At 41.5% G+C, this 12,118-nt stretch overlaps 1 protein-coding gene across 3 annotated transcripts in view; it reads left to right on the plus strand.

Annotated features, from left to right (window-relative positions):
• Nucleotides 1–10,474, plus strand: part of LOC107988123 (serine/threonine-protein kinase BRSK2-like) — a 51,277-nt gene extending 40,803 nt beyond the window's left edge. The window contains exons 3-13 of one of the 3 annotated variants that reach the window (XM_017030764.2): nucleotides 688–773; nucleotides 2,250–2,390; nucleotides 2,619–2,735; nucleotides 3,224–3,257; nucleotides 3,544–3,612; nucleotides 5,118–5,264; nucleotides 6,055–6,086; nucleotides 7,221–7,385; nucleotides 7,632–7,729; nucleotides 8,790–8,943; nucleotides 10,141–10,474. In XM_017030764.2, coding sequence (XP_016886253.1) covers nucleotides 688–773; nucleotides 2,250–2,390; nucleotides 2,619–2,735; nucleotides 3,224–3,257; nucleotides 3,544–3,612; nucleotides 5,118–5,264; nucleotides 6,055–6,086; nucleotides 7,221–7,385; nucleotides 7,632–7,729; nucleotides 8,790–8,943; nucleotides 10,141–10,228 — 1,131 coding nt within the window. In that variant the 3' untranslated portion in view covers nucleotides 10,229–10,474. Of the gene's footprint in view, nucleotides 1–687; nucleotides 774–2,249; nucleotides 2,391–2,618; nucleotides 2,736–3,223; nucleotides 3,258–3,543; nucleotides 3,613–5,117; nucleotides 5,265–6,054; nucleotides 6,087–7,220; nucleotides 7,390–7,631; nucleotides 7,730–8,789; nucleotides 8,944–10,140 lie in introns of those variants that run through there. The other 2 variants (XM_017030766.2, XM_025053647.1) reach the window with 2 other exon arrangements.
• Nucleotides 10,475–12,118: the final 1,644 nt, after the last annotated feature.

Below are 12,118 nucleotides of genomic sequence, written 5' to 3' on the forward strand. Positions count from 1 at the left end.
TCAACATCACAGCAGACAGCTGTTTCAGTGCTGGACCTGTGTGAAGGGCTGAATTTGGTCCCACCTGGCCGCCAGCCTCATTTTCCCACAACCACATTTTTTTTAATTGCTGCACATTAAAAAGAAGCCAAATGAGTCATAATGGAGCCTAATGAACACCATTGTTCAACACGGGGGGCGGGGGTCTGTTTGACTCGCACCTTGTTTATGTCTTTAATTAGGCTCTGCCATGTTACAATGTGTGTGCATGGTTGTATGAAGGGAATTGGACGTCTGATGTTTGGAGGACGCTGCTGCTGATGACACCAGAGAGTTTAACAGTCTCTGGACAAACACCACAACACACTATTGAACGGCTGTCGCAGAAATAAAATAAACGGCTGTCTCGTCACTAAATCGTTAGAGTTGTACGTTAATGTTGACGGCCTCTAAACCGGGAAATTGCTGTGGTCCATTGTGAAGATGTTTTATAAGAATTTAGAGTTATTTCTGTCAAGGTTTTATCGTTTCTAATTTGTTTTCATTCCAGACTCTAAGTGGTCTCTGTTGACACGTCTGAGCCAGCAGTCAGTGGTGTTCAGTCTGTCTACTAGCCTGTGGAGCTGTACACTTCCAACAACTTCATGAAACACAAAATACAAGCCTTCCCTAAAAAAACAAAACGTGTTTGTTTGTGTGTCTCTGCAGGTGGAGCGAGAGATCGCCATCCTCAAACTCATAGAACATCCCCACGTTTTAAAGCTGCACGACGTCTATGAAAACAAGAAATATCTGTAAGTTCACGCTGCTCATGTGATGCATGATTCTGTCCACCTAAACAGCATCCCTCAACACAGGAAAGCACCGTGCTTCATGAAACGTGCAAATCATTTGGTCACACAGTGCCATTATGTATTAAACTACAGCCTTAGTTATTGTTTACAATATAAATCCCCTGTTTTTCTAGCCTTGTTCTTTAAAGTCGGTACACCATGTTCAGGTCCAGTTGTTTTATTCTGTCACAAAGTTTTCAGACTGTGTCGTCTAGAAAGTTAAACAACCATTAATGAAGGAAACCTGAACCTTAGACAAAGTCAAACGTCAAAACTGTGAAATTCTCCCAGAGAACTGCCTGGTGGTTTTAGGGCCGGGTTCGCACTGAATACATTCAGTACCACCTTCAGCTTTCATCATTCTACGTTTACACGTTACAGCAGCCGCACTGACTGTGAGACACATCTGACATGTTCAGCTGCGTTCTCTTTTATAAAAAGAAAAGGTGACTGGATCATTTTTACTCCATGTCACGTTGTCTTCAAATGTATGTCTGGTACATATATGACATGTATGTCTGGCACATATATGACATGTATGTGTGTGTGCATGTATGTTTTGATTTACACACACACTCATAGCAGATCACAATATAAACACATAACAACTAACACATGACTACAAACTAAGATTCTGAAATGTTATTTTCTTACTGTTTTCAGTATTAAAATGGAGGTTTTTCATATCTTGCTCCTTCCTGACCCTGGCAAACACTTCAGATCAGTATTAGAGCAGGGATTTACTGTAGGGCTCTGTTTTATTTTTCACATTCATCTTCCGCTCAGGGCGACCGCTCTCAGCGGCTCGGCTTAACATGCTGTTCGATAATAAAGGCGCCACAGTCAAATGGAGCAGGGATTTGTTTTCTTAATGACGTGAGAACAGGGATGGATGGTTATCACGGAGGCAAGCGGTTTGCCGGAGAAGATTTTTCACAATCACAAATCACGTGCAAACATGTTTCTAATTTAAATAGCCCTGACAGGTAAACGCTTCAGCAGATCTCTTAATCTGCTAATAAATCAGGCCACAGGTCTGTGGGGGGAGGTAGACGACTCCCCCTGCAGAGTCTCTGTGAGATAAATGAACAGCAACAGATACATATGACATTTTAAAGCCACACACACAGAAACAAATAAGGCACATGGGGTTTCATCAGGGATTTACATTGTTCTGTGGTACCCTCCTCTTTGTGTCACTGACAAATACATGGTAGTTTATGGCTCAGTGTTTTTATTTCACCGTACCAATAATAACTTTTGCAGTTCTGTGGTTCTTCCATGTTTTACATTTGTACATTGTGGTTTCTGTGGCTTCTTTTTGCCTATTTCTGTGTTATTATTGTGTTCCAGCTGTAAAATCCATGTATCTACAGATAACTACTTTTCATTAGAAGCTCTACATTTCTGATTGATTTGTTCCTGTTTCCTGTGCAGATACCTGGTGCTAGAGCATGTTTCTGGAGGTGAGCTCTTCGACTACCTGGTGAAGAAGGGCAGGTTAACGCCAAAAGAAGCCAGAAAGTTCTTCAGACAGATCATCTCAGCTCTGGACTTCTGCCACAGCCACTCCATATGGTTGGTTTCACTGATTCTTTCATCACATTTATCTTTATTTTGACACTTGTTTAGAGCCGGAAAACTGAACTGTAGGTCTGTCCTAACATCAGTGCAAGAATTATTTTTTTTGTAAATTCACCAACTTCCATCAGTGTGAGGCTGAGAAATGAAATTGTTGCAGTGTATAATAATAAACATTTTTGTATAGTCGCTGATAATTAATTTGTGTTTTTTTTTCTCCTTCAGTCACAGAGACTTAAAGCCAGAGAACTTGTTGTTAGATGAGAAGAACAACATCAGGATAGCAGACTTTGGCATGGCGTCTCTGCAGGTCGGGGACAATCTGCTGGAGACCAGCTGTGGGTGAGTTCTCTGACAAACTGAAACGTCAGTTTTTCCTCCACACTCCACGGAGAGTTAATGAAAAACCCCGAACTCTCCTCATGCATGAGTAACTCGTCAAACGGCTCTTCCTCCTCGTCTAAAGTTAATGGAATTTGTTAACTGTCATTCAGCAGTGACAAGTGTACACGGAGCCCGCTGCAGAAGGGATGAAATTTAGCCCCGGTGTAATGAGTGAGCCCTTCACATGGGCCTGGTTGTACACACTGTACATTAGTATAATTAGACAGGATGTTGTCAGTGGTGCAGTGTGTATACGGTGGAGACCACGTCTCACTCTGCAGCCGAGTGTTGTCTCTGTGTAAGTTTGGGTTTGTGGTCGATTTCTCTGTGTGATGGTTGAAGCTGTCAAGAACGTTTACCTCTGTGTGTGTGTGAGAGAGAGAGTGTGTGTGTGTGTGCGTGGCTGTGCCTTCCCAGCATAACCATCCTCTTCTGCTGCTTTACAGATCGCCGCACTACGCCTGTCCAGAGGTCATCAGGGTAAGTCTCTCTCTCTGTCCCTCGCTCTTCAGCACATCAGTGCTTTCACCGCAACCCTTTTCACCCCTGACTCAGCGTTAATGCTTCATTTCATTTTTCATTTTGAATGTAGATTTTCTTTTTCATCAGTTAATTCATCCTGTTATAGTAGGAGAGTTGGGAAGATCTAAAATATGTGTCCTTCACTTCAGTTCATTTTTTAAAATTGAGATAAACACAATTGCATATGTACACACACACACACACACACACACACTAATGATCAGTCTCTTTTTGTGTCCATCAGGGAGAAAAGTACGATGGAAGAAAAGCCGACGCCTGGAGCTGTGGTGTCATCCTGTTTGCACTTTTAGTGGTGAGTAACGTCTGCAGCTCCACTGCAGTGACTGACTAACTGAAGGAAATGAAAGATACCTCCATTCTGGCTTTGTCTTTTATTGTGTACAAAATTGCAGCATTACTTTGTTATAAAGACAATAAAAACCACAGAAATAACAGTTTGGTAAATTGTATTTTAAGCAGACATTGTCTTTATTTATGAGGAGCTGAGGAGTCAGAGGGTTTTCTTAGTCGTCCTCACACCTGGAGGACCGGTTTTCAATACCAGTCTCTCCAGTGTGTCCATGTATTCCTGAATGAGGACATTTGTTTGTTAATCGATGGTTATTCAAGCAAAAAATGAATTGGTATTGAGTGTAAATGAATGAACAATCTGTCCCAAGTTTCACAGTCAGGCACAAAGTCAATGTCATTGGCGTAATTTTCCTGAGTAATGGAATGAGAGGATACTAATAATCAGTTTCATTCATCAACAGTCATGAAAATCTGCCAGTAAAAATAAAGTTTATTAATTGGCAGATTTCTCCTTTAAAACTGCTTTTCTTTGAGTCAAATCCTCCATCGCAGCCCAAACATTTTTACTGTGAGTTCTTTTTATAATGAAGATTTTTTTTTTTAAACGTTGCACTTGCCGGCCTATTTTCACAGACCTGACTGACAGGAGATTTCAGACTCTCAGTCTGCGTCTGTTATTTTCAGTCTGTTCCACGGCACCAGTGTCCTCTTTTTACCAAGGTGTCCGTAATGTGACACTTACAAATGAGTCATTTATTGCGTTTGGAGATGAGACAACACATGTAGTCCCTCAATCTTATAAAGATAAATCTCTCCACTCCTCCTCTGGCTCCGCCCCCTGCTGTCTTCAGTCTGCTGATCACAGCCCACAGCTGCAGAGCAGGTCCAGACACCACTGTTGTCTAAGGATTAGACCAGGGTGTCAAACTCAGTTTCACACTGGGCCAAAATTTAAAACTGGAACAAAGTCGTGGGCCAAACTCACCAGATCTGTAATGTAGATTTTTTTTTCATGTGGAAACAAACTTTAGTTTTGCGTAAACATTGAATCTAGATTAACCAAAGTTTAATATTATAAACACATGAGAAATTAAACTTGAATAAGACACACATCAGTGGTGTGTCTCTTTATCTGTAGCCTATACAGTTTATTTTTAATGTAAATCTGGTTTTCACAGGCCAACAACAAAACAAAAATGTGCTATAACTATATGTCATATAATGTATATATGTATCTATATGTATATGTGCATAAATGTGCTATACAGCTGTGTGCTATAATATAGTGCATACATGGCTAATACTACAAATACTGCCAGTATATAGGGGCTATATACTGGCGGACCAACTCCAGTACACGTTTGATATGATCTGGTGGGCCAAATATAATTACACCGCGGGCCAGATTTGGACCCGGGCCTGAGTTTGACACGTGTGGATTAGACGATCATAGTCAATAAACAATATAAACAATACATCAAATATGCTGTGCATCTTCTTCTCCAGGGCGCTCTGCCGTTTGATGATGACAACCTGAGGAATCTCCTGGAGAAGGTGAAGCTGGGAGTGTTCCACATGCCGCACTTCATTCCACCAGACTGTCAGAACCTTCTGCGTGGCATGATTGAAGTGGACGCCGGCAAGAGGCTCACTGTAAGATGACGAGCAGGAAACAGACATCACGTACTGACAGGCTTAGCTCGACAGGTTACACTGAGATCGGGTTTAGAAGAAGCGAGGAAGTTCTTCAGGGGGAGTTCAGGTTCTTTTCTTTAGAATTATAGGCACACTTGTATCCTCAGTTAGAATTAAATACAGTAAACGCTCCACTAGGATAAATGTCATATGTAGTATTTTGTGATAATATTTTTTTTCCCAGTCATTGAAAAAATTGTGGGAAATGAGAAAAAAACATCAAATATCCTGAATTTGCATAATTCATCCTGGAAAATGATTTCCCTTCTCAGTTTCTCTTCGTAGTGTGTGTGAATACATTCAGGTCAAAGGTCATGAGTGTGTATTTCTGTTAGTGGCTGATTTTGTACCAAATTGCTTCTCTGTTTCCAGCCGGTGCAGCACCTCTGCTCACCTCAGAGCAGCTCAACACTTTTTAGTCTCCATTTGAGCAGATTAAAAACCACTCTCCGATGTCATTCAGGATTTATCGCTTTGTTTTTCTCCCCCCTCGGTCTGACCTCTGTTGAACACTTAAACATAGAATCTAAAGTTCAACTGTAGGAAAGAAGACTTTCAGCATATTAAAAGGACAGGGGATTAGTGTCAGTGTGTGACAGGACAACTGAAAAAATACTTTTAAAGAACCTGTGATTGTTCAACCTACTACTCTTGTTTTACACAGACAAGGTTTTCAAGGTGTTTGTAATGTATACAATCAATTCAAAGAGTCCTTCATATTTGTCTCTTCTCTGATTTTCCTCCACAGCTGGAGCAGATTCAGAAGCACACGTGGTACCTGTGAGTATCTCCACTTTCTTTTTCTGTTTGTTTGCTCACTTGAATCACAGGGGTGAAAAGAAGCGAAGGTGAATAGAAGCTGGTTGTTGAAATCTCAGATGGAACGTTCTCAGACAAGAAGCATTAGTCCATTAGTCTCTCAGGGTAAGAGATGTAACTGGCATACATTTTAGAGGACAGATCAAACATTAGGGACAGTCCGTCGTTGCTAATGGATCCTCGTCTCTAATGCGCTGACTATTTCTGGCTCTGACAAAAAGCACAATGCTGCTGATTATGCAAAATTAAACTGGGTGGACAGGTTTAAATCCAATCTGTTTCATGTTGCACATGTGTCGCTCACTGACATCTCCTAAGGTTTGTTTATTTCACCTCAAGTCTTAAATTCTGGGTAGATTTTCAACATTTCTGTCAGTATTTGTAGAAGGGAATTTGCAAATGTCGTAGCTGAATTCATTCAGCGCTAATGAAAATACCAGTTAATGGATTCAAGTGGACGAGCAAGGTGACAACGTTGTGCCAAGTATTTCAATAAGAGAGATCAATTTCAGGCTTATTTAACTTTAATGCTTGACACACAGTAGTTTGTCTCCAGTTCTTTGACAGTGTGTTTAATTAGGATTGTTTTGGTTGGTAGTGTTTTTATCAAAAGTCCCTAAAATAAAAAGTTACTAGGTGTGACACTTTTCTCTAACCAGTATCTTGGTGTTTCATTGACTATTAAGTCGGTTAACCTTCAAGTATAAATACATGTAAATATAATGTGATGTAAATTGTAAATACTGTGGAAATGAATCATGCATGTCCGACTAGATTCAATTTATGACCACAGAATTGCCGTGAATTTGAATTTACAGTTTACAGTGCCTTTCCTCGGGCGCAGCTTCATCTTAATTTCTGACGTTTGACGCTCGTGCGCCGGTGCTTTATTGTTATTAATGAAAGGATCGTGTGGATGACAGAGTAGAACTTGAATGTCGCCTGCAGTGAAAAAAGACTTCTTATCTACGAGTCGCCTTATCTATCCTGTCGACCTTTGACCTTCTGATGCTGCTGAAGTGTCCCACAGAAAGATGAAAAGATTTTGTTTTTTGTTTTTTTTGCCAGATAAATCCTTGTCACTTTTTTTTCCAGCGCTGGAAAGAATGAGCCTGAGCCTGAGCAGCCCGTCCCCAGGAAGGTGGCCATCAGGATGCTGGCTGCCACTGAAGAGATCGACCCTGACGTTCTGGAGAGCATGCACTCTCTGGGCTGCTTCAGAGACAAAGACAAACTGACCAAAGATCTGCTTTCGGAGGAGTGAGTGGCGAGAGGGAACATTTAGGAGGGAGGGGGAGGAGTTTAGAAAGGATAAAACCACTTGAGGAAACAAATTAAAGTGAGAAAGAAGAGGAATGAAGGAGGAGACAGTGGAGCAGAGAGATTGTCACTTTGATGAATTCTCCTATTTAAAATGTCTAGTGATGATGGAGCGTCTTATTGTCCCTCTCTCAACCAATGAACACGCAGCTGACAATTAATTCTTGGGTACGCTTCTCTTCCCAGTGACAACCAGGAAAAGATGATCTACTTCCTGCTTCTGGATCGTAAAGAGCGATATCCCAGTCATGAGGACCAGAACCTGCCGCCACGAAACGAGATCGGTAGGTCCAGGTCCAGGTCCAGGTCCAGCAGTGTTCCAGGAGCTGAAACTCTACACACTTTAAATTGTGCATTTTCCCTTAGAAAATACATTTCTAAGGGTTTTTTTGTTTGTTTGTTTTTTTCAACATTTCAAATGCAAAGGACAGGGGAAATGTTCTGCATGCTTTTTCTTCATGAACCACACACACAGACACACACACACACTCTCTCTAGGTCCAGTATATAAAGACGTGGCAGCACATTTAGAGGAGCCTTCATTGAACTGATCCACTCTAAGGCTACATTACAGTGGCTTCTACAAGAGCCACTTGGCAGCAGCTGAAAAACCTCCTCCTCCTCCTCGTCCTCCTCCTCGTCCTCCTCCTCCTCCCCCTCCTGGTCTCAGCCAGTTGAAGTGGTTGAGAAGCTGCAGCCAATATAAAGTGTTCTGTCCTTGGAGTGAATTGAGGACAGTCTGACGTCACAGATGAAGGGGCAGAGAAACAAACGTTCCAAAAGTTCCCAACTCTGTATCAAACCGTAAAAGTACGTTGTTGTGGTTCACTTTCCAAATGCTAAGCTAACAGCACGATTCCTGATGAAGTATGTTACACTTTTTTCCATTTGTTAAATTATTTACATGTACATTTTAATTAGAGTCAATAAAGAACAGGATCTGGCTTCAAATTACTGGTTCAAATTCCCACACTAGCAAGACTTTGGTGTGTTTAGGTTCACTAAAAAGCTACAGCCCACTGATACAGCCCACTGATACAGCCCACTGATACAGCCCACTGATACAGCCCACTGATACAGCCCACTGATACAGCCCACTGATACAGCCCACTGATACAGCCCACTGATACAGCCCACTGATACAGCCCACTGATGCTGCGTGGTCCGCTGTTAAACACTGGAGTGTTTCATTGATCGGTTAAATGTGCGAGTAAATTTTCCCAGAGGTGATTAAAAGAGTGCTAAAGAAAATGACACGTGAGCAGCCGGAAATGTAGAGCTCAGTTTTACTAATGTATTCCTTCTTTGACCTATAATTCCTGACCTTACTCTGTCCCTGCTCAGCAGATCCGCCCAGGAAGCGCGTGGACTCACCCATGCTGAGTCGTCACGGCAAACGGAGACCGGAGAGGAAGTCCATGGAGGTGCTGAGTGTCACAGAGGGCGGGTCTCCTGTGCCGGTACGGCGGGCCATAGACATGGCCACACATGGACAGAGGTGAGAGGTGCCAGTCAGCACATGTGTTCTGGAGCATGGTCCAGACATGCCTGGCACACAGAGGTCAGCCTTCTGGTACTAGTGTTGACTGTTGTTGTGAGTTCAAATAGACAATGTATTTAACTGCAGCTGATAAAAGTCCTGGGGAGGAGTTATAGTTCGGCAGCGCTTCATCAAAGTTGGATCAGTTCCTTCTGTGCAGATTTATGTCACACACACATCGTCTGCTCGCCCTCTGTACATCCCTCCTTTACTTATCTACACTTCAATTTGTCCTGGGCTGTAAATCCTCCCCAACTGCACGGAGCTGCACTCAAATACATGATGCATCGTTCTCATTGTGAACCCTGTAACAGAACCAGGAAAAGACAACAGTAAAAATTGGTCCAGATTGTCTTCTGCTCCGTAGTCTCAGTGGTGTTGCCAGGTTGTAAAACAGTTGCTAAACTGCATGAACCAGCCTCTGGGGTTTGTGCGTTGTATGAGTGAAGTAAGCATGGAGCATGCAGTCGACCAGGACGTGGAGCTCCTCAGGTAAAAGTCAGGCTACAATGAATGCTTCTGCATCACATCAGCAACAGGAAACTGGTCACTGGTCACTTTTTTAATGCACTTTTTAAAGGTAGAGTTTTTTCAGATTTAGTGCTGGTAACCTCAGAGCATGCAGCTCCAACTCTGTCAACCTCCTGAAGGGGGTGCTAAAAATCCAGGTGCATGAGATGCTCTGGTCGTGTGACGTGCAGAGGTTCAAAGGTCGTCAAGGCAACAGCAGCAAAAGCATTAGTTAAACAACATACCATTAATAATATCACTGGTCAGAAAGGTTTGTCTCTCAGCTCCATCTTAACCTGTTACTTTTTTCTTTTCACACCAATTCAAATGTCCTTTTTAAATTATGTATTTTTAATTAGTACCAGATCAAATGTTGCTGCGACTTGAGCATGATGCAGTTTTGTGTTTCTCGAATTTCGTTTCTTCTAATTTCCACTTTAATCCTTGCATGTGTTCGGTTTTAGTTTTGTTTTTTGTTTGGAGGCGACTGTTTTTTTGTACTACAGTGCTACATATGTGTGAAACTCAGTGATTTCTGTTTTGTTGGTTTTATTTGTGTTTGCTGCATGCTCTGTATCAGAGTTTTCCCCCTTATGTGACTGCACTTCTTTCTGTCTCCTGATTTTCTGTCTGCCCCCTTTTTAGCAAATCTGTTTTCAGTAAAAGCTTGGATATCACAAACACTAACTGCAGCAAGGAAGAAAGGTATTGGTTTTGCTTTAATTCTGTTTAATTCCTTGGTTTGAATGTACAGTCACGTCCTTTAGTTTTTGAACACTATTTGCTTTTTGCTACATTTTCTCACTTGTCTTTGTCTTTAAGTCGTGCATGTTGTTTCCAATTATTTACCAGCTTTGTTAGAAATAGCTCTGTTTCATAAAGAAGGCATTAATGTCAGAGAACATAAACACTAAGCCTCACTAATTAGACGATCTGTCCAGGAGTCTTCCCTTCTTTTACACACTTTTCATGCTAAATATGAACTAATCTTGATAATAAAAGGTGAGACAGAAATATAAATATAATTTTAAAAATAAAAAAACAAGTACATTTTATTGTATAGCATTTGTCTTAATGGTCTTCACTGTTTTAATTTCATAATTAAGGATATCCTAAAAACCCATATAACATAACAACTGGATGAGTATATCTACAGTTAGAATATAATTTAAGATTAAATTAATGATACAAAATAAGGCAGAATGAGTTTAAGGGTTAAGGAAGTGGACTTGACTCTGGAAGGTTTTCGGCTTTGAGTCCGTTGGTGATGGGTTAAAAGCAGAGGTCACGTTTCGTTTTGTTCAGTAGTGTGCTGTGTTGAAAACCAAATTAGATCCCAGACAAGTGTTCTGGCAACAGTGGGGAGAAAAAAAACCTTGGCGTTGTTGTCCGCCTCAGCTAGTAGAAGTGCTCCTTTGTTAGGAAATATATGGCTTGACTTTTCTGTTGAAGACTTTTCTGACTTTTCTGTTGAAGACATGTAGATCTGTCTGATCTCCACAACAGTGATGGAGGTGGAATAAGCAGCAGTGGTTTATAAGCCATAGTTGGTTATTATAGGGTTAGGGATTTTCACGCACAGGTTTTTTACGATCACCGAAAGAACCAAGACACAGCAGGTCATTCACTGAAACAACAACTAATGGCATCAGTTTGTCACTATAGATGGAGACATGTAGAAAATGATCCAGAGTTCTGTCACACAGCTCCCTCTGAAGTCACTCTCTCAGCCCTGCAGGGAGTGACTCCTCTCAGGTCAATGATTCTGTTTCCTCCTTCCCTTTGACCCAGTTTCACTCTTCAGTGGAGCTGAAGCTCTGTGCGTATTTGCATTTGTGTGTATATTTTCCCGCAATCTGTGAAATCTCCGACCTTCCTGTGTGGCACACTGTGTTGCTGGATGTGTGGTCGGAATGAAAATTAGCATAAGTTAATTAGCTGATGGAGCACAACAAAGGTTCCTACTCCTCCTCCTCCTCCTCCCACTAGTACAGCTTTATCTCTCATATCATCACTGTAAGATCCATAATGTAAAGCAGGCAGTGTTTTCACCATAAGGCATCACTAATGTGGTTAATTATAGATTTCAGTGAAGAGTCCACCAGCCTCCTGCCTGTGGAACGTTAATGACGTCTTCAGTGTCTGACTGACAGGAAAACCTGTTTTGTCACCCAGGATATCTTATCATCATCATCAGTGATGAGGGACACTGTGGGTTTTCACCTGAAACATAAGGCGTTTGATAAATATCTAGGTATTTACAGAGCAGCTCATTAAACCGCCCTTAATGACATGCTGACAACTTTGGAGAGAAATGGTTATCAGTGGGTTTCTGACAAGATGGGTTAACCTTAATGACTTATCTGTACGTCTGTATGACGTTGATAGTGGTGACCGAAAAGATCACTACAGTTCTGTATTTGGGTCAACATCCAATAAAAGGCCACCTGTAGTAGTAACAGGAAGAAATCAATACCAGCTGTGAGAGTTACTGTGGATACACAAGTGATGCAATACCTGTGTATGTATGTCTTTCAAACCAAAGAGCAGTGAAGATATTTCTCTCATTCATTCATTTTTTCCCCCTCAAAAACCCATGTGTACATCCAAATGCAGGACTGCA

This window comes from Cynoglossus semilaevis, unplaced genomic scaffold (genome assembly GCF_000523025.1).
Source record: "Cynoglossus semilaevis isolate Cse_v1.0 unplaced genomic scaffold, Cse_v1.0 scaffold1507, whole genome shotgun sequence".
Taxonomy (NCBI): domain Eukaryota; kingdom Metazoa; phylum Chordata; class Actinopteri; order Pleuronectiformes; family Cynoglossidae; genus Cynoglossus; species Cynoglossus semilaevis.